Source organism: Saccopteryx bilineata, chromosome 2, assembly GCF_036850765.1.
Source record: "Saccopteryx bilineata isolate mSacBil1 chromosome 2, mSacBil1_pri_phased_curated, whole genome shotgun sequence".
NCBI lineage: Eukaryota > Metazoa > Chordata > Mammalia > Chiroptera > Emballonuridae > Saccopteryx > Saccopteryx bilineata.
Window position 1 is genome coordinate 333,289,364 of NC_089491.1, and position 27,614 is coordinate 333,316,977.

Consider the following 27,614-nt stretch of genomic DNA (forward strand, 5'->3'; position numbering starts at 1 on the left):
AGAGCCTGCCATAGGCTACCGCACCATGGAGGTAGTGCTAAAAGCAAAGAAGTGAGAGTTGTTCAATACAATTAGTGATTGATACTGTCGACAAAAGAAATGGTCAAACCTGTAAAGAATTTTTATGAATTTATTTGAGCCAAACTGATGACAATTGCAGGAAAGCAAAATCTAAATGAATTGAGAAAATGCTCTGGAGAATGGCAGTTTTGCAGCTTATTTTATGCATTAGAATAAAAGGCGGAGATGTAAGGAAGGTTACATGAAACCCCTTGGGGTAGATGAGGGTGGTGGGAGAAAGCAAAGCTGGGAAATCTCTAGGTAAAAGGCAAGATGGAGAAACGCTTCTTCTAAATTGGTGGGTTCAGAATAGTCAACATTTAGGACACACAGAGATGGTATGTGGGGAACAAGATAACAATGAAGATCTCTGTGGTCTCCTGCTCTGGTGTCCACAGTTGTGCATGGGGTGGGGGTGGGGGGGCAATAATCTGGGAAAGATGGCTTTGAAATTTCCAAGGTATGTTATCTTAGATGCAAAAAGAAAAGAGGCTCACTTAAGGTAAAGACTGAACCTCGTCAAGGAAGCTACAGGTCTAGAACATGACCACCCACCTAGACCCACCACTGTTGGTAATTTTTAAGTTCAGACCACCTTATGTGGTTACTTTCCATTTCTGAGTTTGTAAGGCCCTCCAGGCCGGCTTCACTCTGGTTTAGCATACAGCCCCTTTTTCATTCACAATACAGTGGGATTAATTCAGCCCTAAAATGCTCTTGGGCAGGAAGATAGCCAGCAAGATAATCCAAGAAGCCCTGTGGAGACCCAGTCACGCGCTGGGAACCAGGACGTGGCAGACCGGCGGCCGCACCCACTAGCTGCTGGGAGTAGGGGCTGCAGCCAGCCATCCTCGTAGGAACCTGGACCGAAGTTGGGCGGGAATTCGGTCCACGCAACTAGGCGCGCTGGCGGGGACGTGGCGCTTTCCAGCCAATCCCGGCCACGCGGTTGTAGGACCAATGACTTCCCGGGAAAGCTCTGCGTCAGCTGCGGGTTTGTTGTTGATTGGTCGAAAGGCCTCCGCCAGGCAGATAGAGGCGGGGCGCGGAACTGCTTCCGGTTAGGCGGTGCTTGCGCGCGTGAGCTGAGCCGGTGGGAGAACGGCGGCTGCGGCACCTGGAGCGCTACAGGAAAGGTGAGCAGAGCGGAGCGGGGCCGTTTTTCTGCAGCCTTGTCCTTTTTCGCTTTATTTTTGTCGTCAGGCCGAGCTTCCGGCGCGGCAGTGATGTCCCTCGTTTCTGGCCTGTGTTTCTACTAGTTCGGGGACCTGGGGCCTGAGCCGGCTCGCGACCCTATGGCCCTCGGCACGCAACCTGGGTCGGAGGCCGCCGCGCGCGCCTGGGGAAGGGGCTTCGGTCCCGGCGAGGTCCGGTTCCCGGCTTTACGTCCAGTGGGGTGTTCTTGTGCCTAGTTTGCCACGTCCTCGCCTTCCGTCCCTGGGCCCCGAGCCCTGGACTAGACGGTCACTCTTGTTTGTCTCCTGAAGGTCAGAGGCCAGGGGTAGTGTTATTGTAACAACTCCCTTCCACCTTCCCCACGCGAGCCTGCCCGTGTCCGCCGACCCCGCCCCAAGGCCACAGCCCCAGAGCGCGGCGCATCTGCCTGGAAAGTCGTGTTCGCTGACACGGGAGACAAGAAAGCATGGAAACACTAGGTGGTCGTCTTTTTTTTTTTTTTTATTTTAACTTCTTATAGTTTTAAAGAAAAGCCCAATGTTTTGAGCTTCCATGTTTAGTTGCATACTTAAGGCAGCCACGGGAAAAAGTTTTTTAAGCTTTAATAAGAAACTATGTTTTTACCTTGTCTTGTTTTGCCCCTCGCCCCAGCCCCTAATCCCGGTTTTTAGCATGGTCCAAGTAAAAACCTAGTTCCCTACAACTGCCCTGCTTACGAGTACGGTAACGTAGTTGGCAGTTTCGAAAACGGCTTTTGTCTCAAGGCGACATCTCCTTGGGTCTCCTGATGAAACTTTCATGGCCTTCCATCGCAATTCCTAAATATATAAACTCCCAGAATAGTGTCTTGAGAATTAAATTCCATTTACTTCCTGGTATGGGCCATAAAGTCAACATTAGTTAATAAGTCGTAAATAAGGTTGCTGGAAGGTAGAAAATTGTCATCTCTGATAAATTAGTCCTTGTCGTAGAATGGAGCTTGACATAGGACAGAAGCGTGTTTGACCACATTCAGAAGACTTAGTTAACCAAGTACCGCATGGTGGCAGTCACTGAAGAACTTGTAGTACTGAATAGTGTGCAGATGCAGGTCTAGATGTGTTGTATTTGTGTGTAGAGAGGATGAGTTTGATTAGGCATAATCTGAGTTCTTCCGGGATTCAGGGGTCTTCAATAGGCTCCTTTAGAGAATCTCAACTGGGAGAATCAGGAACTGACAAAGGTGGACTATGTCTGAGTGGATGGTACTCAGATACAACTTTGAAATCAACTCATCATTCTCAATATGGTCAGTTGCTTCCATTCATCCAGTGTTATGTCAAGATACTTATTGATGGTGTTTTATGTACATTGCACCAGTATAGATCATCAGTATGTTGATATTGACAAAGATTTTTCTGTTAGGTAGGTGCACCAGGGTTGTCGGAAGGACAGAGTTGTAGCCAAGGGAAAGCCATTGGAGATGCTTTCTAGGCCATAAGGTCCTAGATCCTCTCCGCACTCTTAAATATGGATGTTGATGTAGTAATTTTTGTGTTAGAGTTAAGACCGCTGAAAACAACACTATTGCCGGTTGCTGGCTGATGGCCACATCCGGTCAGGGGAATTGGGGGTTGGGGAACATCGGCAGGCAGGAACTATATTGCTGCCAAGTACCGTCCAACAATCCAGTAAAATGTATTGGTATATAAAAAGTGCAGACAGTGGCCCTGGCCGGTTGGCTCAGCGGTAGAGCGTCGGCCTGGAGTGCGGGGGACCCGGGTTCAGTTCCCGGCCAGGGCACATAGGAGAAGCGCCCATTTGCTTCCCCCCCTCCCCCTTCCTTCCTCTCTGTCTCTCTCTTCCCCTCCCGCAGCCAAGGCACCATTGGAGCAAAGATGGCCCGGGCGCTGGGGATGGCTCTGTGGCCTCTGCCCCAGGTGCTAGAGTGGCTCTGGTCGCAACATGGCGATGCCCAGGATGGGCAGATTATCGCCCCCTGGTGGGCAGAGCGTCGCCCCTGGTGGGCGTGCCAGGTGGATCCCGGTTGGGCGCATGCGGGAGTCTGACTGACTGTCTCTCCCCGTTTCCAGCTTCAGAAAAAATGAAAAAAATAAAATAAAATAAAATAAAATAAAACATGTAGTACCTATTTTGTCAGTAGTACTGACCCCTTTTCCCTTAGATTACCAAATGAAAAAAATGACAACCAACACAATAGCCGTCCAGTATGAATGAATCAAAATTGTACCTATATTTCTTTGTCAGATCAGCAGAAAATAATATATTTTTGGTGTGTCACAGAAGTTTAGTAATTAGTTTGTGTGTCATGAAATGAAAAATGTTGAAAGTCACTGGTTTAGAGGAATGAATGAGCACAGATCGCTTCCAGCTGGAGTGATCATATGAGATAGGCCTTTCCATCTACAATTAAAACATTATTTATAGACATTTGGCACTGAACGAAGGTTGAGTTAAAATAACTACCAAATTATCAAGGATTGTATGCATGCTACATGTGCACAGCAGCTAGCAATCAAGGCTCTTCTCCCTTCATTTTGCAAAGCATTCCTATGGCAATTAATTATGTATTAAAGTTTTACTTTTCTTTAATGCAAGGAAGCCCTTTTAAAAATTTTTTATTTTATTCATTTTAGAGAAGAGAGAGAGAGGGAGAGAGAGAGAGAGAGACAGGGGGGAGGAGCTGGAAGCATCAACTCCCATATGTGCCTTGACCAGGCAAGCCCAGGGTTTCTTTTTTTTTATTTATTTATTTATTTACAGAGACAGAGAGGGAGTCAGAGGGATAGACAGGGACACAGACAGGAATGGAGACAGATGAGAAGCATCAATCATTAGTTTTTCATTGCGCGTTGCGACTTCTTAGTTGTTCATTGATTGCTTTCTCATATGTGCCTTGACTGCGGGCCTTCAGCAGACTGAGTAACCCCTTGCTGGAGCCAGCGACCCTGGGTCCAAGCTGATGAGCTTTTGCTCAAGCTGGCGACCTCGGGGTCTCGAACCTGGGTCCTTCCACATCCCAGTCCAACACTCTATCCACTGCGCCACCGCCTGGTCAGGCAAGCCCAGGGTTTCGAACCGGCGACCTCAGCATTTCCAGGTCGACGCTTTATCCACTGCACCACCACAGGTCAGGCAAAGTTTTACTTTATTAATTAAAGTTTTGCTTTAGTTACAGAACTAATGAAGTCTGAGTAACAGAAGTTTGTCATTCTCAAAGCTTTTCTTCTGTAGCCAAATTTTATACTTTTTTTGTACTCCACTGTCTTCTAAATGTATGCCCTCACACAAATGATTAAAATGTATAAACTGTAAATTTACTCCACAAAACAAACATTGAATAAATGATTTGTCATGTCATAACTCTTAGCAAATTATAAAGGATGACATTATTACTTAATTATGATAATCTATTGGTAGTACTTGTACCAAGGTTTGTAAGTAAAGTATGTCAGATAGATAACCAAAGAGCTTTAATTTCTAGATTTCATAACATGGACCTTGGTATAAATTGCTATCAGGCTGCCTTGCCCTCCCCCCCCTTTAACCTCGCCCCCCTATAATTTAAGTGGACACTTAAGCAATGAGATTCTGCTTTTGCTGCATTATAGGGGAATGCCTTTTCCCCCTGAATATCCAGCTCAGAGAACTGGAATTTTATCACCACACCCATTTCTCACACTTGTTAACATTGAGCAATGGGTCTTTGGTCAACCAGAATAACTGGGATCACTCAGTGCTAATCATTTTGAGAAGCTGAATTTAATCCAGGCATCTAAATTTCCCTGAAACAATTTAAGTGTTCTGTGACCAACAGATTATTATGAAAGACTTTTCAAGGAAATTTTTGAATGGGTAATACAAACTGATTCTTAAAGCTCATTGTTGTTATTGAAAGAAATTCAAGCTATGTCATTAATCTTTTCTTCTTATAAATGTACTGGAGCAATTCATGGAAATAACTTTAGAACAAAATTATTGATGACACTGTAAAAGGATGATAGTTAATTGATATCTTTTCTAGCCCTTTTGCTTGTGTCTCTAACATGGAGCTATCCAACAGAAATATACTACAAGCCACATATGTAATTTAAGTTTTCATGTGAAAGTTTAAAACAGGTTAAATTAATTTTAATTTAATCCATCTGATACATACAAAATTCCCTTTGTTTGCTAGTACAGTATAGTACTTATACCACATTTTAATTTACACTAGCCACGTGGACAGTGCGAGTCTAGATTTTTTTTCAAATATTAGATGTTATCCTTGATAAAGGAGGGACAGTATTTTAGAGAACAACTTACAGGTCATTTGAGAAGTGGGAAGTGGGAAGATGTTTTTTTCACAACCATTGATTTACCTACTAGATCATGTGGTGGAAGCTTATACAACCAAGTCCTTCACTTATGCATATCATATGTCTTCCTAACATCCTGTTATCCATTGATGTGTAGCTGTGCTGATGGGAGCAGAAAGAGCAGGATCATTTGGTTCAGTTTGGTTGAAAAGAGAAAGATGCTTCAGAAATAACTGCACTGGAGTTCTTCAAATGCCTGTGTGAAAAGTGGTTTGTACTCTTCTCACATCTTCCCACATAAAATGTCTTGCCTTGAGAAATATCTTTTGTTTCTACCTGAACATTTTTATGTGTTTGGATTTAGATAAATCTAGTACAGTTTTTTTTATTGTCTGTAACCATAAAACAAGGAGCCTTTTGTTAAAGTTTCTAATAGCTAGGAATTGGTATATTTGTGGGCACATAGAGTGGAGCTTACATATATGTATGTATGTAAATTTTATGTGCAATATGTTACTTAATATATATATTAAGTGCAGATTTCTCATTGCCCACTGCAAAGATGAAGGTAGGATCATTGACTTTGTCCATCAAGTGGTCCTTCATGATCCTACTAGGCAGTTTTATCAGTGGTAGATGACAGATTTCAGGGTGACAGTATGTTGTGAGGACGCAGCATGGACAACTCCTAGAGACTGTGGGTGAAGGAAAGGGAAGAGCAGGTGGAGTCTGGGAAGGAATGACTTGGGATTGTGGAGACCTGCACAGTGTTGACTGATGGAAGGGAGAAGCATATAGAAGGGTGGGACTGAAAGTTTGAAAGAGGGGACACAGAAAGAGGGAGGGATAAATAATAAAACCAGATCACTTGGCTTTTACTGTGGAATTCTCTTACTCTGTATCAAGATGCTAAGCCTAAAACTTAAATGTACTTTTTCCCTTTAAATCACAGTGTACCAGTCTGTTATATTTCTTATGTCACATGTATCAAAACTTTGTGCAGTATCTTTTCCAGGCCTTGATAATGTTGCAGGGCTTCAGCATTTATTAATATTGTAACATTTGAGGTTTGCTAGTGTTGTTAGAGTATCAAGCAAGAATTGTTATGGTATTATGTTCTGGGAATGTATTTAATCATTTATAAAATTTTTCTTAATCTGAAGTCCCCTTATTAATAGGCATAAGGAAAATTCTCTGTTGCAGTGACTCGTGATTTTACTTGATTCTGTAAGCCTCTAATATTATAGAAATTATTTAAATATATCACAGAATATCAACAAGAAATGTATAAATTGCCTGACTAGGCGGTGGTGCAGTGGATAGAGCGTTGGACTGGGATGTAGAGGACCCAGATTCGAGACTCCAAGATCACCAGTTTGAGCACGGGCTCATCTGGTTTGAGCAAAGCTCACCAGCTTGGACCCAAGGTCGCTGGCTTGAGCAAGGGGCTACTCGGTCTGCTGAAGGCCCACAGTCAAGGCACATATGAGAAAGCAATCAATGAACAACTAAGGTGTCGCCATGAAAAACTGATGATTGATGCTTCTCATCTCTCTCCATTCCTGTCTGTCTCTATCTATCCCTCTCTCTGACTCTCTCTTTGTCTCTGTAAAAAACAAAACAAGACAAAAAAAAGAAATGTATAACTTGTTACTTGTCTTTTAAGAGTTTTATTTGTCTCCTCTCTCCCTCCCTCTTTCTCAAAGGGTAATATAGAGGAATGTGAGCTCATTTACAAACAAGAGATTACATAATAAAACAATATTAAAGTTCTCTCCACCCCAGCCCACCGCTTCTCTCTTGAGTGTAGGGGTTAAACAAGTAGATGTTTATCTTCCCACACCATTTTTATGAATGAATATTTTATAACATATAAACAACCTGGTGAGGTAGTCTGGTCTTGGTTTTCACATAAATGGAGATCTTGACATTGCTTTTGCAACTTGGATTTTTGTTTTCTTGGATTTCGTTTTGGTTGGTTTGGGAGTTATTTTGGGTAGAGGGTTTTTTTTTTTTTGTATTTTGTTCACTTAAAAGATCGTGGTGCCCTGGCCGGTTGGCTCAGCGGTAGAGCGTCGGCCTAGCGTGCGGAGGACCCGGGTTCGATTCCCGGCCAGGGCACACAGGAGAAGCGCCCATTTGCTTCTCCACCCCTCCGCCGCGCTTTCCTCTCTGTCTCTCTCTTCCCCTCCCGCAGCCAAGGCTCCATTGGAGCAGAGATGGCCCGGGCGCTGGGCATGGCTCTGTGGCCTCTGCCTCAGGCGCTAGAATGGCTCTGGTCGCAATATGGCGACGCCCAGGATGGGCAGAGCATCGCCCCCTGGGGGGCAGAGCACCGCCCCTGGTGGGCGGGCCGGGTGGATCCCGGTCGGGCGCATGCGGGAGTCTGTCTGACTGTCTCTCCCTGTTTCCAGCTTCAGAAAAAGGAAAAAAAAAAAAATAAAAATAAAAAAAAATAATAAAAAAAAAAAGATCGTGGTAAGTTCTCAGATTCAGTGCATATAGATCCACCTTATTCTTTTTCATTGCAATGTAGTGTCCCATAATATAGATTTATTTATTTATTTATTTTCAGAGACAGAGAGAGGGATAGATAGGGACAGACAGACAGGAACAGAGAGAGATGAGAAACATCAGTTCTCTGTTGCAGCACCTTAGTTGTTCATTGATTGCTTTCTTATATGTGCCTTAACGGGGGGGGGGGGGGCTACAGCAGACCGAGTAACCCCTTGCTCAAGCCAGCGACCTTGGGTCCAAACTGGTGAGCTTTGCTCAAACCAGATGAGCTCGCACTCAAACTGGCGACCTTGGGGTCTCGAACCTGGGTCCTCTGCATCCCAGTCCGACGCTCTCCGCCTGGTCAGGCCCATAATTTAGATTTAATGTGTATTTAGTAGTTCCTTGGTTTAGTTTGTTTTTCTTTTTTAAAATTAAAAAATTTTAAATTATAGTTAATATTTAATATTATATTATTTAGTTTGAGGAATACACCGTAATGGTTAGACATTTATATAACTTACAAAGTAATCCATAAGTCTGGTACCCACCTGACACCATACAGAGTTATTATAATATTATTGACTATATTCCCTATGCCAGTGGTCCCAAACTATTTTTGGGCCACAGACTGGTTTAATGTCAGAAAAAAAAATTTTTTTTTTTTTTTTTTCATTTTTCCGAAGCTGGAAACGAGGAGGCAGTCAGACTCCTGCATGCGCCCGACTGGGATCCACCTGGCATGCCCACCAGGGGGTGATGCTCTGCCCCTCTGGGGCTTCGCTCTGCTGCATCCAGAGCCATTCTAGCGCCTGAGGCAGAGGCCACAGAGCCATCCCCAGCGCCCGGGCCATCTTTGCTCCAATGGAGCCTCGCTGCGGGAGGGGGAGAGACAGAGAGGAAGGAGAGGGGGAGGGGTGGAGAAGCAGATGGGTGCCTCTCCTGTGTGCCCTGGCCAGGAATCGAACCCGGGACTCCTGCACGCCAGGCCGACGCTCTACCGCTGAGCCAACCGGCCAGGGCTTTATTTTAGTTTTAAAAAATGTTTCCATTGACTTGAGTTGGGAGAAGGGAGGGAGGGAGGGAGGGAGGGAGGGAGAGAGAGAGGGAGAGAGAGAGAGAGAGAGAGAGAGAGAGAGAGAGAGAGAGAGGAACATCAACTCTTTGTTACTCTTAGTTGTGCATTCATTGGTTGCTTCTTATTTGTGCCCAGAACAGGGATTGAACCTGCAACCTTGGAACATTGGGACAAAAGTCTATCCTCTGAGCTTCTCAGCCAGGTCTATAATTTGATGCACTTTTAGAAACTTTAGCTGAGTTCTAACATTGATGGGAACAGCTTAGGAGAAGTGCCACCTTCTTCCCCGCTCTCAGGTGTCCCCAGGTTTTGCTTTCACCTTGCTTCCTTTCATGGGTTTCGTCAGTCTTAACAACCATCTATTTTGAGAAGGGACTGCCTCCCGTTACCTCTTTTGCTGTTTCTGTTTGTCTTTTTGGCGCTGTCCTTTTTGCTTTCCTTCTACTTTTAAGGAATCTTGATATAACATATTCATCATTAACTGCACTTAGCATTTTTTAGTTTATTGAATCCAAAGGACTCTATAAATCCAAGATAATACAATGTAACTTCCTTTAGTTACTAATTGGGGTTATAACAAAAGTGGATACAATGAAATGTTTAAACTATTGGTATATTTAATTTCCTTATCCCCTGGCACAATTCACTCTTTATTCTAGTTCCCAAACTCTGAGGCAGGATCAAGCATATGCAGTCTTTTTAAAAAGTATACTTTCAAGTCAGATTTTTTTAAGTTATTACTATTGCTGTTTGAGAGTTTGGTGAGAGAATACTGGCTCTTAATCTGACTTTTTTTTTTAATATTAATAGTTAGAATTTACATATAAGATGTGAGCCCTTAGACTAGACTGTTCCATTATTGACAGTCTGGAGAAGGTGAAGTCTGTGATTCGTTTAATCTACAGCTTTTAGGACAAGGTAATGCATTTAACTTACATGTGATTCAATGTTCCTCTGTACTGTAACCTTGTGTTAGTGTCCTAGGGCTGCTGTAACAAATTACCGCACACTGGGTGGCTTAAAAGGACAAATTTATTCTCTCCTAGTTCTAGAGGCTAGAAGTTAGAAACCAGCAAGTTGGCAGGGCTGCCTGGAAGGATCTATCCTTCCCTCTTCCCAGTTTCTGGTTTCTGGCTTATAGGAGCATCACTCCAGTCTGTGCCTCTTCTCATAACGTGGCATTCTCTTCTCTGTGTCTGTGTCCAAATCAGCCATTGGATTGGAACCCACTGTAATCCAATATGACCTCATTTTAACTTAATTACATCTGCAAAGATCCTTTTCCACATAAGACCACATTCCCAGGTACCAGGGATTAGAACTTCAGCATATCTTTGGGGAGTGCTATTCACCCACAAGTTTCATGCCTATTAACCACCTGTCCGTCTAGGAAGGGAGCCATTGGTCCTAAAGGGAAATGAGAATGTGAAATTGCATTACTGCAGGGGAGAAAGTATTCAGAATTTGTGTTCTGATGAAGGATTAATTAAAATATGAAAGCCTGGGGAAATCTTCCCCTTTGATTTTTAATTTTACAGTTTTTTCACTAAGACCTTAACCTCTGTGGACAGTACCCTGGGGTGTCTGTAGAATGTGCCAAATAGGTTACTATCCTGAAGGTTCTCTGCAAGAATCACCTGTGACTGCAGAGATCCTGAAGGTATGGAGTAGGGCCTTGGCATCTGTACTTGAACAGTACCCCAGGTGGTCCTTATGCCTGGAAAAGTTTAGGAAACACAATATATGAGTGATAAAGCAGTTATTCATCACCATACCATTGGATTGGTTTGCTCTTGCAGGGGATTTAAGATCAAGCCTGGACATGGGAGTGGCTTGTTGCTATAGGGCAGGACCACTGCTCAAGTGTTTCACTGGCTCCCAATCTCATGGTCATCCGAATCATCTGAGAAGCATTTGAAACTATGAATGCCTACATTCAACTTCAGAAATTCCAATTCAATAGGGAAAACTTTTTCAAAGCTTCCTAGGTGATTCTAATAACCAGCCACATTTGAAGACCAGACCATTGATGCATCACAAAGAGTCAAGTGTTGGAGACAGCAGGTCTGGATTTGAATCTTGGTTCTTTCACTTTTAAGTTTTACGAACTTGGGCAAAAGGATTAAAGTTCTACTTTGGTGTTTTTAAAGGGAGATTGCTTACAAGGTGGATGTTTTAACTATAATTCCTTGTCAGCCTATAGTCAGATGAAGGAAATCAGTGAAAAATTTTCACTGTAATACTGGAAAGTCTGTTATTTTTGGATAATTAATATTTAGGATAATAGCAAACCATTAATTTAACTGGGTGTGAGCTTTTTTTACTATTTTTTAATTTTTTAGATCTTATTAATTCATTTTAGAGAGGAGAGAGAGAGCGAGAGAGAGAGAGTGGAAGGGATGAGCAGGAAGCATCAACTCACATATGTGCCTTGACCAGGCAAGCCCAGGGCTTTGAACCTGTGACCTCAATGTTCCAGATCAACACTTTATCCACTGCGCCATCACAGGTTAGGTGGGTGTGAGGTTTTGTTTGTTTGTTTTTTTCCCACAGAGACAGAGTCAGAGAGAGGGATAGACAGGAACAGACAGACAGGAACGGAGAGAGACGAGAAGCACCAATCATCAGCCTTTCATTGCAACACCCTAGTTGCTCATTGATTGCTCTTTCATATGTGCCTCGACCGTGGGGCCACAGCAGACCTCGTAACCCCTTGCTCGAGCCAGCGACCTTGAGTCCAAGCTGGCGAGCCTTACTCAAACCAGATGAGCCCGCGCTCAAGCCGGCGACCTTGGGGTCTCAAACCTGGGTCCTTCACATCCCAGTCCGACGCTTTATCCACTGCGCCACCGCCTGGTCAGGCAAGGGTGTGAGCTTTTAAATTTAGTAAGCATAATGCCTCCTGAATTAACCACCTTTCTTTTTCTTTAAGCTCTGATTAACATGGACCTGCGACAGTTTCTTATGTGCCTGTCCCTGTGCACAGCCTTTGCCTTGAGCAAGCCCACAGAAAAGAAGGATCGTGTACATCATGAGCCTCAGCTCAGCGACAAGGTTCACAACGATGCTCAGAGTTTTGATTATGACCATGATGCCTTCTTGGGTGCTGAAGAAGCAAAGACCTTTGACCAGCTGACCCCAGAAGAGAGCAAGGAGAGACTTGGGTAAGGTGTCAGCTCTCAGGGGGCGAGTTCACATAATGACATCTCTTTAGAAATCAGCTCATTCTTTTTTTTCCTCTGGATCATTATGCAGTAATGCTGTGTTGTACTACATTTTATGAAAGCTAATCACAGAATTGCTACCACTAAAATTTAATTGAACACTTATTTTCATACATTTCTCTATTGAATAACAGTTTTTACCTCATTCTACAAAGCAAAGTCATTTTTGTGTAAAAGTACCAAATATTAACCCAGCTTGATCACAAAGGAACATTACATGGTAGGGGGAAGGGGAGCATTCTAATTCCTGTCCCTTTTGATTTTTAAAAACTATTCATAACCTATATTCACTGTTGCCCAATCCAAGGCTTTGAGTGGATAATAAACTGCAAATTAAATCTCTGGACTAATTTCTGTAAAGTTCTTGATTTCTGAGAATGTTCTTCACTCTCTGTTTTCATTCTCAGATATTTGCTTAATTAAAAACAACCAAAACAAACCAACCTTGCCTTTTAGAAGATTGTAAAGGTAATGGTCTTAATGTCAGCACTGAGTCGCTGGGCCTTGCATGGTTGCATGGCTCTCTAGGCAAGCATCTTTTTACCTAAAGCATTGGTTTCGTACATCCCAGTTGATTATTTCTATCTAATTGGGGATCTAAGAATGTTTTTGGCTCTTCCAAAACCTTGCTTTTTAAGGAAATGCAGGTTAATTTAACGACTATTTTCTCCTCAGTAATTACAGTTGGTGTTACTTTCTGAACTACATTCAAGAGACTTGTTGGAAAGTTGTACCACATAGGAACTTCCAAAGATATTTTGCTGTCATGGGTAGTTTTATGCTTAGGAGACATTACAGGGTTTGCTTTGAGTGATACTTCAGGGACAATTTATTTAATTCTTTCTGTAACAGTTTATTCTTGAATACTAACAAATAATAAAAAGACTTTGCTATGTAGAATGAGAAACTATACTAAAATATTTGAAAGTAAATAGAGAAAATAAATATATAAAGGAATCAGTCTTTTGTTAGGTTGCTTTTCTAACTTTGAGAGACCATACTCACTTTTAATTTTAATCTTACAAATGTGCTAACGTTCCCAGCTGAAAACAGAGCTGCATGCGGGAGTTCTCGGTCTTCATGCCCTGCTATTAATAACGTGCATGTCCCACCCACATTTTGTCTGCCCATCTCTCTTCACAGAATCACTCTCAAATAATGACGTGCCCTTAGGTTTGGCGTCAGTCAGGGTCTTCTGGCTCTGCTCAGGTAATGCAATAGCTCTGCTCGCATTACTCAGTAGAAAGGAAATATTGAAAATACTTTCTTCTTTCATCAGTAAATATCAGAAGTTGCACATATGAGGGGACTCTATATTTGATTAGAATAAGATCATATTTTTTATGGAATATATGAATGAATCAGGTATGATTTGCTTCTCCCAGATTTTGGAGATAGTGACAAATATCCCATTTGTAAGGTGACATATACTGTTGGAAGCAAAAATTCCTGGTGAACTTTTTTGTTTATGTAACTTAATCACTGTGGCATTTCTAAACGCTGTTTTGGTAGGTGACTGTATACCAGATGTTGGAAATGACAGATTCCTCCTCTTTTCCATCTATTTTAGAAGGCAAGTCATTATTAGGAGACAAAATCATTGTGTATATCTGTACTTGTAAAAATTCACTACTACTTAAAATCTTTAATAGTAATATCTAAAAGACCACAGAAGCATTTTAAAACAGTTTTAACATAGTTTTAAGTTTGGTTTTTTTCTTTTTAAGAATGTTGACAAGTAGAATTTTTTTCTTATGTGTTCTCAGCATTCTTACCACCTTCCTCAACGAAGTCTAAATATCCTTAATTTTCATTTACGTGTCCTTCCAGTGAGGGTTTGAGATAGTGGTTGTTAGCGTAAAAAAAGGAATTCTCACCATTGACATAGAAATGAACTAGGGCAGTTCATCATCCTTTTCTGGGTCCTAGCCCCAGTCACGTTAGGAGTCTAATGAAAGCTAAAGACTTGCTCAGGAAAGTGTACACATGAATAGATATAAAATTCTGCATGCTGAAAATTTCAGGACAATTACGAACCCTACTGAAGCCTACTTATAGACCCGGGTTCTTAAAAAAAAAAAACCAAAGGATTTGTTTTATGACTTGAAATGTAGGGGCATATGTTACTTCTTAGAAATAACATAAAGTCTACTAAGTGCATTGTGTTTGTCCTGGAATAATTAATTGAGTGGTGTCATACCAGCATCTTTGGTGTTCTCCAGTGTCATAGCAATACAACACCTTTAGCTTCAAAAATTTACACAGGCTTTTAAAGATCAGACCTTAGAGTAGGGGTCCCCAAACTTTTTACACAGGGGACCAGTTCACGGTTCCTCAGACCATTGGAGGGCCGGACTATAAAAAAAAACTATGAACAAATCCCTATGCACACTGCACATATCTTATTTTAAAGTAAAAAAACAAAATGGGAACAAATACAATATTTAAAATAAAGAACAAGTAAATTTAAATCAACAAACTGACCAGTTTTTCAGTGGAAACTATGGGCCTGCTTTTGGCTAATGAAATGGTCAATGTGCTCCTCTCACTGACCACCAATGAAAGAGGAGCCCCTTCCAGAAGTATGGCGCGGACAAATGGCCTCAGGGGGCCGCATGCGGCCCGCCTTAGAGCTTTGTGTCCCAAATAGGATGTGCCCACTTCCAGTATACTTTCACAACTGCCTGCAGGGTGGATGGCCAGTGAGATTAGAATGGCTTTTATATTTTTGTTTTAATTTTTTTTCCTGCTTTTCTTGCTTTATTATTTATACTTCCATGGCCTCTTGGAAAAGTAGACTGAGGCCAATAAGATTAGCTGGCCCAGGTGAACAGAGGACAGTGGCTGGGGAGCCTGGCTTTTATATTTTTAAATAGTTGTGTTTAAAAAAAGGATGCAGCTACCTGTATGTGGCCATCAAAGTCAGAAATACATATATACTGTCTGTCCCTTTTCAGAAAAAGGTTACCGTCCTCTGGATTAAACCATTGGGGATATTTCTATTGAAGTAAACTTCATTGAGAAAGCTCATCTTGAACAGTCACATCTTTTTTTAATCTGAGTGATCCTTCTTTTTAGACTACTTACAGTAGTTAAAATTTTTCTTTTGGGAGTGAGAGGAGTTCTGATACCTTGCCCCCCCCCCATTTTTTTTGAATGGTAGTTAACACTCTTGATAGTCAATACCATTTTGACACAAGCTGGACCCTTTATAGATAATTAAGAATTTTTTAATACTGGTGTAACATAGTGGCCCTGGCCAGTTGGCTCAGCAGTAGAGCGTTGGTCTGGCTTGTGGAAGTCCCGGGTTCGATTCCCAGTCAGGGCACACAGGAGAAGCGCCCATCTGCTTCTCCACCCTTCCCCTCCCCCTCGTTTCTCTCTGTCTCTTGTCCCCTCTAGCAGCCAAGGCTCCATTGGAGCAAAGTTGGCCTGGGCACTGAGGATGGCTCCATGGCCTCCGCCTCAGGCACTAGAATGGCTCCAGTTGCAACAGAGCAACACCCCAGATGGGCCGAGCATCGCCCCCTGGTGGGCATGCCGGGTGGATTCCAGTCGGGCGCATGTGGGAGTCTGTCTGCCTCTCCCCTGCTTCTAACTTCGGAAAATACAAAAACAAATTAAAAATAAAAATAATCTGTATTTGTATTGACATTAAAAAAATACTGGTGTAACCTGATTTGTTTTAGTAGTTATAACTGTCCAGGGTTAAAGTTGCAAATAATTTTTTTGTCCTATGTTCTTGTGGATAGAGGAAGGTATTCAAGAGGTGACTTCTTACTGAATTACCTTTTCTATCATTTTAAATCAAGAGCTACAAGATTACACATTGTCTGAAGGAAAATGCCTAATTATGAGATTAAGTTATGCCTAACACCATATCAACATCAAGGTGAATCTCTTCTCATAGCGCTGCTCATATTCTGATTTTAATCACTTTCCAGTGTGTTCATGAAATGTACACAGACTGGGAAAAGACATTATTTGCTATCAAGTGAGTCTTTTTTATTTTTCAGTCCTGCACTTAGTAGAGCCTGGGAGTATGCTACAATTTCAATTCTGTTACAAGTTTTGATTTAAAGTTCCTATTCCAAACTGGGCCACTTACTTATGTGACTTTACATATGTTGTCTTAGCCTCTATGAGTAGGTGATTGCATCTTTAAAACAGGAGTTTTCATATCATGTGCATATTTTGAAAACCTTAAATTAAGACAACAGATGGAGAGAAAAGCCTGTAAAGGATGAAGTGTACTGATTCTTGAGCTTTGTGGTTCTGATTTATCATCTGCATGCTAACCCTTCGCTTATTAACATTCTCATACTCAGAGATGCGTCCTTTCCACGTTACTTCTTCAGTTTCCTGGGTTTTGTGCTTACATGTGGAAATCCAATTTGACATAGTGTATAATAAGCTGCTGGCCATTTTTTTTTAATAAGCTTGCTTCTGTCTTTGTGGACCTGTTTTGTTTTCAAAGTAATTGTGACTTGAGGTATAAGTGATCCCAGAACTATTTTAGATATCTTTAACAAAAGTGTAATCTTTTTTTAAAAGAAACTGAATGTTTTCAAGTCTGGTTTAAATTTTTGAATTTTTAGAAAACCATGTCAATGGTTGTGATTATTTACCAAGAAATTGAGATTCTCCTAAAAGCAATTTTAAAAACAAATGTAAAGATTTGCATGTTGTCTGATACAAAGAGCGGAGAACCCAGACAGGAGTGGATATTCACTCCTGAATACTGACGGTCCTGTGAAACCACCTCTGGAGGGACTGGCCAGGTTTGCTTTTGGATCCAAGTGAACCAGCCATGGACTGTGCGTGCCTTTATCCAGATGGCTCATCACAGACCACTGAAGGGGCACTTAAGAGAAAAATTTTCAGTTGCCTGTCTAGAAGATTTGTTTTAGGGACAATTTTTATTTCCATATTTTAACCTTGGGCAAGTACACCTGTGGTCACAGCACACACCTGGCTAATAAGTCCAGAGCCTTGTGTCCTTTTAACTCTGCTGGATTTCTCTGCATTTTCTACAGAAAGATTGTAAGTAAAATAGATGGCGACAAGGACGGGTTTGTCACTGTGGATGAGCTCAAAGACTGGATTAAATTTGCACAAAAGCGCTGGATTTTCGAGGATGTAGAGCGGCAGTGGAAGGGGCATGACCTCAATGAGGACGGCCTCGTTTCCTGGGAGGAGTATAAAAATGCCACCTACGGCTACGTTTTAGGTAGGTCCCTACTGTCTGGGGGAAAAAGCTTTGTGGAGCCGGCACCTTGAAACGTAACTGTTTTGTCTTGTAGAGTGATTGTAGATAAAATAGACGCGGATAAAGATGGGTTTGTGACGGAGGGGGAGCTGAAATCCTGGATTAAGCACGCCCAGAAGAAATACATATATGACAATGTTGAAAACCAATGGCAGGAGTATGATATGAATCAAGACGGCTTAATCTCCTGGGATGAGTACAGGAACGTGACTTATGGCACTTACCTGGGTAAGGGGCAAGATGTCAGCCTACAGAGACCATGATCTTGAGTCAAAGAAACAAATGGGTTACACAGTGAAGGAAGGGAAGAAACTGCTTATTTCCATCCATTGCTGAGCTGATTTCCCTTTATTTTATTAATTTTAAATTTGTGTTTCACGTATTTTTTAAATTAGTTTAATTTTGGTTTTCAAAGGTCTGGCATCTGTTACATCTTTAGCATTTCAGATATATTGTACCGTTTTTCTTTCTGTCATCCCTCGCAGAGACTCTTGGAGTAGATCTCGTTTAAAAGGCTGTGTTGTCCCACCAATACAAAGCAAGAGGCTTTGAGATTTCTCTTGATAAGGTCACACTAAGGTGTTGGACCTGAAACTCAAACCAAATGAGAGCCCTTTGTAACTGTGAGACTAGGAGGAAATTAGTCTTTCCTTAATAAAATAAAGATCAAATATAGCTTTCCTTGATTTAAAAAAAACAACAACAAAACAAAACCATTTCAGTATGTCTGCTTACTGAAGTTTAGATATGAAAATTTCCCATTTGTTTTCTCTGGCACATGAGTTTATCGGCCTGCTTTGCAAATGCTTCAAGGCAAATAAATGTGACTTTGACTGTTTTCTGTTGATTTGGTAGCTGTGTGCTTGGGCTACCTATTAGTAATTTTCTTCTACTTATTACACTTGCCTGCATCTGAATGCTAGGTGGCGACCTTACTAAGTTGATGATTTAGGGTGTTTCTGTTAATGAAATTCCTGTACTGTATACATGGTTACAGTTTGAGGCATGAACCATAAGTGTTGCTGCTTGCATTTTTATCCCAAAAGTTGGGCACATTTCTGGGTTAAAGCAGGCATTTTTCCACCCCTAATAGGCAATGAGTGTATAATGGTCTGTTTCCCTCACTAGATAACCAGCTGTCCATGTTAATTACAAGACCGCATGCGTTTCTTGTGAAGGGACTTTTATTTCTGTGTCAGCGTGCTCTCATTCCTGAGACTAAAGTGGCAGTCCCTCTCCGAACTTGACACTTAGCCAAGAACCAAACATAGACTTCACCCAATTAAGAACACGTGTATTAAAAAGTCAGGGCAGATGGAAAGGCATTCGTGCTTGCTCTCTGACTGGGACCCAACACCCTCCTGACTTATTTGGAATTAATTATAAATACAAAACAAAGGGTACAAATGGTGTGTTAATAAATCTCAGCTCAGACCTAGGCACTCACTGTCTGCTCAAAACAAATCTTAAACTCTTTATATGATTATGTGCATAAAAATCTGTTGAAAGCTGTTAGCTCACTGGGCAAATGATTCATTGTAATGGATATTTCTACTGCCTGAGAGTCTGTATAAGCCGAGCACTGGCTGGAGAAGCCATGTCTTTATAAGGCGTCTTTTCCTGGAGGCATGTGGGTAGACAGCAAACGGGGGGTGATGAGTTGTCTTACAGAAGTGCTGAGGAGTGTTTTGGGAGTGAGCTCTTGATTCAGTTCAGAGTTCAGATATAAATCATCCTAGCTTTTAATTAAAATCTGTCATAATGAATCTGCTCTCCACAAAAGGACCAGTCCCACTGTCTCTGCCAAAAGTAAAATATGGGAAACAAGACCCACCATGCCAGTACCAAAGCTAGATTGGGAGCCCACCCAGGGCTGTGTGCGGCCAGGGCTCAGCACCGTTAAAGCTCTCCGAGCTGTGCTGACAGGCACATGAGTTTAGTCACTGAAAATAAAACTTATCTTCTTTACTCATCCATATGAATGCGCATGCTCTCAGGCCCCTTCGTGCCGGTCACCACGCCTTACCAAAAAGAGGAGAAGAGGAGGGCTGTTAGCTCAGAATCTCCCCGTACTGTATAGTTGTCTTCTGTTACCTTTCTTATCTTTGTTATAGAGTTGGTATATAACTTAGCATCTGAGAAAAGTGATTATTTTCCTTTAATTCTCCATCTTCAGCCTATTGGGACTTTGAATATACACACACAGGGTTCCCAAAGCCTTATGACTCAATAAGCTGTCTTACTGAATTTTGACCCTCAACGAAGAATGAAGCTTCAAGCTGCTCAGTTCTCAAAATAAAGCAATAGCCTTTTGTATGTGTGTGAGAGAGAGAAAAAAAAAGAGAAAGGAAGGGAGAGAGATGAGAAGCATCAACTCATACTTGCATCACTTAAGTTGTTCATTGGTTGCTTCTCATATGTGCCTTGACTGAGGGGCTCAAGCTGAGCCAGTGACCTTTGGGCTCAAGCCAGTAGCCATAAGGTCATGTTGATGATTCTGTACTCAAGTTGGTGAACTTGGGGTTTTGAATCTGGGACCTCACTGTCCCAGGACAATGCTCTATCCACTGCTCCACCACCAGTCAGGTGCAGTAGTATTTTATTTTTTTCAGCTGTGCTTAAAATATAAAAAGACTGAATTACAGTGTCAAGTTAGCAGCGTGATGTTATTGTTAAAGGGACTCTGTGTGTCTTTTTATAAAACTAGTACCATACTTTTTTTTATTTGGTCAATATGTTGCAGGAACAATCATTCCTTAACTTTATCGTGTCTTACTTTCAGAGTGGTGATATTCTATTGCTTGAATCCAAGTAGCCTACAATGGACTAGAAGGCCTTTTTTTTTTTTTTTTTTTTTTTTTTATATATTTCTGAAGCTGGAAACAGGGAGAGACAGTCAGACAGACTCCCGCATGCGCCCGACCGGGATCCACCCGGCACGCCCACCATGGGGCGATGCTCTGCCCACCAGGGGGCGATGCTCTGCCCATCCTGGGCGTCGCCATGTTGCGACCAGAGCCACTCTAGCGCCTGGGGCGGAGGCCACAGAGCCATCCCCAGCGCCCGGGCCATCTTTGCTCCAATGGAGCCTTGGCTGCGGGAGGGGAAGAGAGAGACAGAGAGGAAGGCGCGGCAGAGGGGTGGAGAAGCAAATGGGCGCTTCTCCTGTGTGCCCTGGCCGGGAATCGAACCCGGGTCCTCCGCACGCTAGGCCGACGCTCTACCGCTGAGCCAACCGGCCAGGGCTAGAAGGCCTTTGATACCTAGCTTCTTAATGGGAACCTAATGTTTAATAAAAATAGAAATAACTAACCTTTATTGAAAGCCAACTATATGCCAAGAACTGTTCTAAGTACTTAACTTAGATTTATTTGCTCATTTAAACCTCATAACAGTCCTGTGGGGCAGAAACCATTATCTCCATTTTGCAGATGAGTAGATCGAAGCACAGAGAGGTTACTTGCCCAAGGTCACACAGCTAGGAAGTGGTAGAGTTTGGATTTAAACCCAGACTGTGTGACTTTATTTATTCATTTTTTTAATTCTTTATTTATTTATTCATTTTAGAGAGGAGAGAGAGACAGAGAGAGACAGAGAGGAGAGAGAGATAGGGGGGAGGAGCTGGAAGCATCAACTCCCATATGTGCCTTGACCAGGCAAGCCCAGGGTTTCGAACCGGCGACCTCAGCATTTCCAGGTCGACGCTTTATCCACTGCGCCACCACAGGTCAGGCCAGACTGTGTGACTTTAGAACCACCACTGTCCCTCAGATATGACTAGCGACTCAAGCCCTCACATAGCCTCAACCCCCAGTAACGGTGAAGAATGTAATGGGTTACACAGTCCAGGAGCCAGGGTTCCATGTTGAATGACAAACATTTACATTCAATTCAGACCTGACTTTGAGGTGTTTGATTACCAGAACTGAATGTCTACACTGCTGCATTTATACCTATGTAATCAAGAGTTAATTCTTCATTGTTTGGTTTATCTTTCTTGGAAATTGATTTCTCAGCCCACACATTTTCTTATTTTCTGGAAGTCTTTTAAGATTTAACCTAAATTTTTGTTTTCTAGATGATCCAGACCCTGATGACGGATTTAACTATAAGCAGATGATGGTGAGAGATGAGCGGAGGTTTAAAATGGCAGACAAGGATGGAGACCTCATTGCCACAAAGGAGGAATTCACAGCTTTCCTGCACCCGGAGGAGTATGACTACATGAAAGATATAGTGGTACAGGTGGGTGAGAGTGAGGGTTCTCAACAGAAATGTGGTTCTCTTTTCGTTGCTTATGCTGTCTTTCTCCTTTTGCCTCTCCTCTGTGTTTGGATGAATGACTTGTTATATACAAGTGCTCGCCAGATTTGAATCTAGGCACTGCAACTGTTTTTCTGTGATCAAGTCATTTACCTTTGGTGTCTTTGGCTTTCTCTTTAGTGTGACAATGCTTATCAGATAATATATTTTGCCATTTCATTGGTGGCTTTATATTATAAGCATGAGAGGGAAGTCCTCTATTTTTAAAAATATCCCCTAGCCAGCCTGACCAGGCAGTGGCACAGTGGATAGAGCATCGGACTGGCATGTGGAGGACCCAGGTTCCAGACTCTGAGGTCGCCAGTTTGAGCGCGGGCTCATCTGGTTTGAGCAAAGCTCACCAGCTTGAGCCCAAGGTTGCTGGCTCAAGCAAGGGGTCACTTGGTCTGCTGTAGCCCCCCGGTCAAGGCACATATGAAAAATCAATCAATGAACAACTAAGGAACCGCAACAAAGATATGATGTTTCTCATCTCTCTCCCTTCCTGTCTGTCCCTATCTCTCCCTCTCTCTGACTCTCTCTGTCTCTGTCACACACACACACACAAAAAAATATTCCATGACCAGTAGTAATCAGATACTGAATAATAAAAATGATACTGAATAATTCTCACTGAAGTCAATTAGATGACTTCAGCCTGACTGGAGCTGTCAGATCATCATGCTTAGTGGACAGTTCCTTGTTAAGCAGTGCCAGTGTTCTTTTAAGAAGACTCAGTTATTTTAGGTTGAAGCATAAAACATTGATAGTATTTTATCATTTCTAAGATAGAAAAAGAGTAGTTCCATATGATTTAATCATACACATAAACATGCATTTGTATATATCTGTATATTTTAATGAGTAATAAATAATTGCCAAAACTAATTCATCCAGATACTAACTTTAAAAGTTTATTCTCTTCTGTGTAGGAAACAATGGAGGATATCGATAAGAATGCTGATGGTTTCATTGATCTAGAAGAGTATATTGGTAAGTTTGTTTCCAACGTTTCTCTTAGAAGAGGCCAAGAAGCTTTGATGAATATATCCACCATAGAAACAGTTTACCCCATTGGTCAACTGTGAGCACCTCATTAAGCCAGACCAGTGTGAGGAATAGAGGGATGTGGTAAAGTGTCTTTAACAGCACTGTCCCATCAAAAGGGAAATGTGAGCAGTGAGTGTAATTTTAACTTTAACAGCCACATCAATAAAATTAAAAGGTAAAATTGATTTCAATAATGTTTTATGTAAGCGAGTTTTATAGAAGAGGCAACATGGAAAACACTGTAAAATATGGTTGTATTTGTAATTGGTTGGTAGACAGTTTGGACATATAACATACATTTCTCAAGTTTCCTTGAGAATGTATACCTTTCTGAAACCAGCGGTCGAGTTTAATTAGTTACCTTTGAGTAAAATGGAATATGTTAGTCTTTATCTATCTTGATGCTAGTCATCACCCTTTATTTCTGCACTTTTTAAGAGATAAGGACTCTCTTTGTTCTCACAGTACTCAAAATCAACAGCTGGAAATATTCTTGTTGCAAGATCAATTAAGTCTCAGGAAAATACCTTGTTTTCTAAGTTCTCTGTGACCTAAAGCCTTGTAACTGCAGTAAGGTTCCAAACATTGGGATGAGGAAAGAGGGTTAGACTAGATTAGCGTGGAACAGTCTGGAAAAAGGCAAACCCATGTTATCTAAGTATGTCTGTGCACACAGGTGACATGTACAGCCATGATGGAAATGCTGATGAACCAGAATGGGTCAAGACAGAGAGAGAACAATTTGTTGAGTTTCGAGATAAGAACCGTGATGGGAAGATGGACAAGGAAGAGACCAAAGACTGGATCCTCCCCTCAGACTATGATCATGCAGAGGCAGAAGCCAGGCATCTGGTCTATGAGTCAGACCAGAACAAGGTATGGCTGGCCAGGCCCAAACAATCGAGTAGTAATGGAAGTCTATTTCTAGGGGATTGCCTAAAAAATTCCTATTAAGGTACATAATGCATTTCTGGTCTTAATTAATCTAAGTCTGTTACATACCTAAAGTTGGCAGTTGAAAACTCACAAGGCAGAACTAGCTCCCTGATCTCAGTTTAGAAGTCCCTTTGCCCAGTACACACATCATTGGAAGAGTCCAGGCCTCAGGAAAGCGCCGTTGTATGTGATCTGTGCCCAGTTCGCACTCTGGATCCCAGGAAATTTTCTTTGCTTTTTAATTTTCTTTGTTCTTTTACCTATTACAGGCTCATTGTGCCTAGTCAAAGCTGACTGTTTCCTCCTGAAATCAAATATGCTTTTTAAAATTAGGCCCTTTCTAGTAAGTTATAAGTAAGCCTTTTCTGGAGCCTGTTCAAGTTGTCCTTGATCAGTTATCTGAGGCATTTGATGGTTCATTAAAAAAAAGTGGTGTTATCCATGTAAATTTGGGGATTTTTAGTACTCTGAACATTCTTTTATCTAGGCTAATCTTCAGTTTGATAAGCAGTTTCTTATCCTCAAGTCTTTTAATGGTTATTCTGTTGAGTTCTTGCTCAATTACTTCAGTAGTGGGGTTTGTAAGAAAAGGAAACTCATGTAATCATGAGCTAGATAATATTTGAGATGAATGTCTGGGTCTTCATTGGGGTGTGTCTGGAATCTAATTGGTAGCTAGGGCACAATGGAGGCGGGACTGTGTGCTTGATAGTACAGTCTCTTGTTGATCTAATTTACTCTGAAGTATTTTACTCAGTTCTTGACAACCCATATCTAGGAGATATCTCACATGTTGCTTGAAACGGTGTTTTCTCAAGAAACAAACCTGTATCTCTAGCATTGAGTTACTGAACTATATTATTTTTATGAAAAAGGTATTAATTGCTATTTGTCCCTCTCTTTGTGCATGTGTACAGGCCAGAGGGGTGGGGTGGGTAGGGTGAGGGTAGAGTTCACATTTAATTTATTGAGAATTAAAATCTTAAATCTATTCAGACCATTGTTGATTGTTCTATAGTAGTATTTCTAAATTTGGAAAGGGAAATATATTTGCCTCATTTCACTCTTCTAATTTCAGGATGGCAAGCTCACTAAGGAGGAAATTGTTGACAAGTACGATTTGTTTGTGGGCAGCCAGGCCACAGATTTCGGGGAAGCCTTAGTACGACATGATGAGTTCTGAGCTGCACAGGAGCCCACGTTTCTTCAAAAATAATTTATTTTTACAGCTTCTGTTTTCACATGAAATTGTTTGCGCTACTGAGACTGTTATTACAAACTTTATAAGACATGAAAAAACGTAACGAGAACCATCCATCCCTGTTCCTCCTTGCTTAGGGACTGGAGGACTACCGTGCTTCTGAGGAACAACTAATTAGTACACTTGTGTTTGTAGATTGACACTTTGTATTATGTGTAACATGGTGTGTTTATTTTTGTATTTGTTTTCTGGGTATGATACAAAGGATCAAGGTCCTCAGCTCATACTTGTGACAGAAATTAGCCATTCACTCTTTTGCAACCCTTATCGTGTAATTTTTATAATTCTACTTAACTAATTTTTTAAAGCCTGAGATCAATAAGAAATGTTCAGAAGAGAGAAAAAAGAAAAAATGTACCCCACAATTTCTACTTAGATAACAATCTTGCCTATTGTAAAGCAGATTTCATCAGTAGTAGGGGCCACATATCCTGTTCAGTTGCTACAATCCAGCAGCTGACCCTGGCATTATGTATGTGGGCAAGGACAGAGCCCTGTGCTGTAAGGAAGCTTGGAACAACTTGATTACATTCATCCTTTTTTTCCCCCTCCCCTGTAGGACTAACTGTTTACTAATTTTGTCAAGCACAGCTGTGGTAGGAAGAGTTAGGGCCAGTGTCTTGAAAATCAAGTAGTGAGTGTGGTCTTTTTACAGAGCTATACATAGAAACAGCTGGAAAGCTGAAGGAAGAATGCGAGTGTTTTCAGGGCACACGCTTCATTCTGGGTGTGCATCTGCTGAAGTGCTCGCAACTGTCTTGCCGATTGACTCACTGTAAGTGCCCTAGTGGGCTTCAGTTCCCCACTGTTCCCCAGGGGTCCCGAGGCGGTCATTGTGTTCACTGCAGTTACAGTGTGCTCCTTTCCAATCATGTCCTTGAAAGTGCCTTTAACAAAAGACATGGTCACTGAATGAGCATTCTCTTAAGATACCCTAAGATAAAATAAAAGAGAAGGTTATTTGTACGACCTGATATGAAAGCTTAGAACCTCCCATTGGTGGGATTTTTTCTCTTCTCTTTCAGACAGTGGTTAAATAGCAGTATTAGGAGCTCAGTTACAGTGTTTTTATTTTGTGGGCTGGTTTCCAAAAACCACATGCTGCTGAATTTACCAGGGATCCTCATACCTCAGAATGCTAACCACTTACTACCAGGCCTATTTCTGAGTCTGCTGGAGAGCCAGAGCTCAGACTCCGAGATGAGAGAGCCTATGGAGAGGGCTCTTTGGTTTGAGGACCATTGCTACCCTTCCTGCCTTTGACCTGCCACCCCCATTTCCCCCCACTGCCAAAATAAAAGTTCATCTTGGATCAACAGATCGCCAATCTTTATAAAAGAGGGATGTTGAAGAAAGAGCTGAAGAAACCGTCCTCTGTTCCCAACTCACTTTACCCCTATTTTACATAACATGAACTCTTGTCTTTTTGGTCCCTTTCTTACAGATGGGCCTCTTTTGAGAGAATTTATTGTATTCCAAGTTCTTAGCCCTCAGGTTACTAAGATAAATATGTATATCTAACCATTATTATTTCATATATCTTTCTGGATAATACTCGGGTGGTGCTGGGTGATTATTATAACCTGAATCTAATGTATCCTTTGGTCTTCCTTGATCGTGTTGATGTGGGCTCCTTGGGCTGATGAAAAGCCAGGTGTCATGGAACTTCACCCCAACCTTTGCATTGAGCTCTTGAGAGTGAATACACTTCTAAGTTTAACACCAGTATAGGGGACATGGAAATACTCTGCCCTCCAGAATCCCCATTTTTGTTGTTAAGAAGACCAGAGATAGCTAACTATGCCACCAATTCGGGCTTAGAGAGAACACATCATGACTGGCAGGAGCCTCGCAGCTCACTAGGGACAGAGAACCCAGGCCTTATGTAAAAGTCACACACTTAGAATGCAAACCTTCATCTGCTAGGACAGCAACTTCTGGATGCTGGCTGCTCAGCAGTAGGCATTGTACTCAAATCTCTAAGGATCCCCTGCATTATTTTTTTGGTTTAAGCCAAGCTTGGGGCTGGTGGATAGTCGCTGCACACCCACATCGTGTGTCCTGTGAATGCTGGCTCTCTTGAGTTTGGATGTTGGTTATTTTTTATGGAGTGTAAACCAAGTTTTATATTCTATAATGCAAACAGGTACCTATCTGTTTCTAAATAAAACTGTTTACATTCGTTGTGGGGTATGTGTGGCCTTTATTCTCTCTTTCTTAGCGCGCGAGACAAGGTTGATAAGAAGCATCCGCTTGTAGTTGCGGCACTTCAGTTAACTGACTGCTTTCTCATTCGGGCCTTGGCCAGGGGCTCTAGCTGAGCCAGTGATGGTGGGGTCATGTCTATGATCCCACACTCAAACCAGCAATCTTGCAGTTTCAAACCTGGGTCCTCAGCATCCCAGGTTGATGCTCCAACCACTGTGCCACTGCCTGGGCAGGCTATTTTCTTAAGACGGGTCCC

General features: G+C 41.9%; 1 protein-coding gene across 2 annotated transcripts; it reads left to right on the forward strand.

The window, feature by feature from the left end:
• Window positions 1–1,087: 1,087 nt before the first annotated feature.
• On the forward strand, window positions 1,088–27,341 carry CALU (calumenin). 2 transcript variants are annotated; one of them, XM_066262242.1, is made up of 7 exons: window positions 1,088–1,196; window positions 12,041–12,272; window positions 17,369–17,562; window positions 21,680–21,846; window positions 22,836–22,896; window positions 23,630–23,829; window positions 24,968–27,341. In XM_066262242.1, exons 2-7 carry the CDS (start codon window positions 12,052–12,054, stop codon window positions 25,070–25,072), a joined length of 948 nt encoding a protein of 315 aa, XP_066118339.1. In that variant the 5' UTR covers window positions 1,088–1,196; window positions 12,041–12,051; the 3' UTR covers window positions 25,073–27,341. The 2 variants fall into 2 exon arrangements, with proteins under 2 accessions (XP_066118339.1, XP_066118340.1); XM_066262243.1 differs by lacking the exon at window positions 17,369–17,562 and adding an exon at window positions 17,636–17,829.
• The last annotated feature ends 273 nt before the right edge of the window (window positions 27,342–27,614 follow it).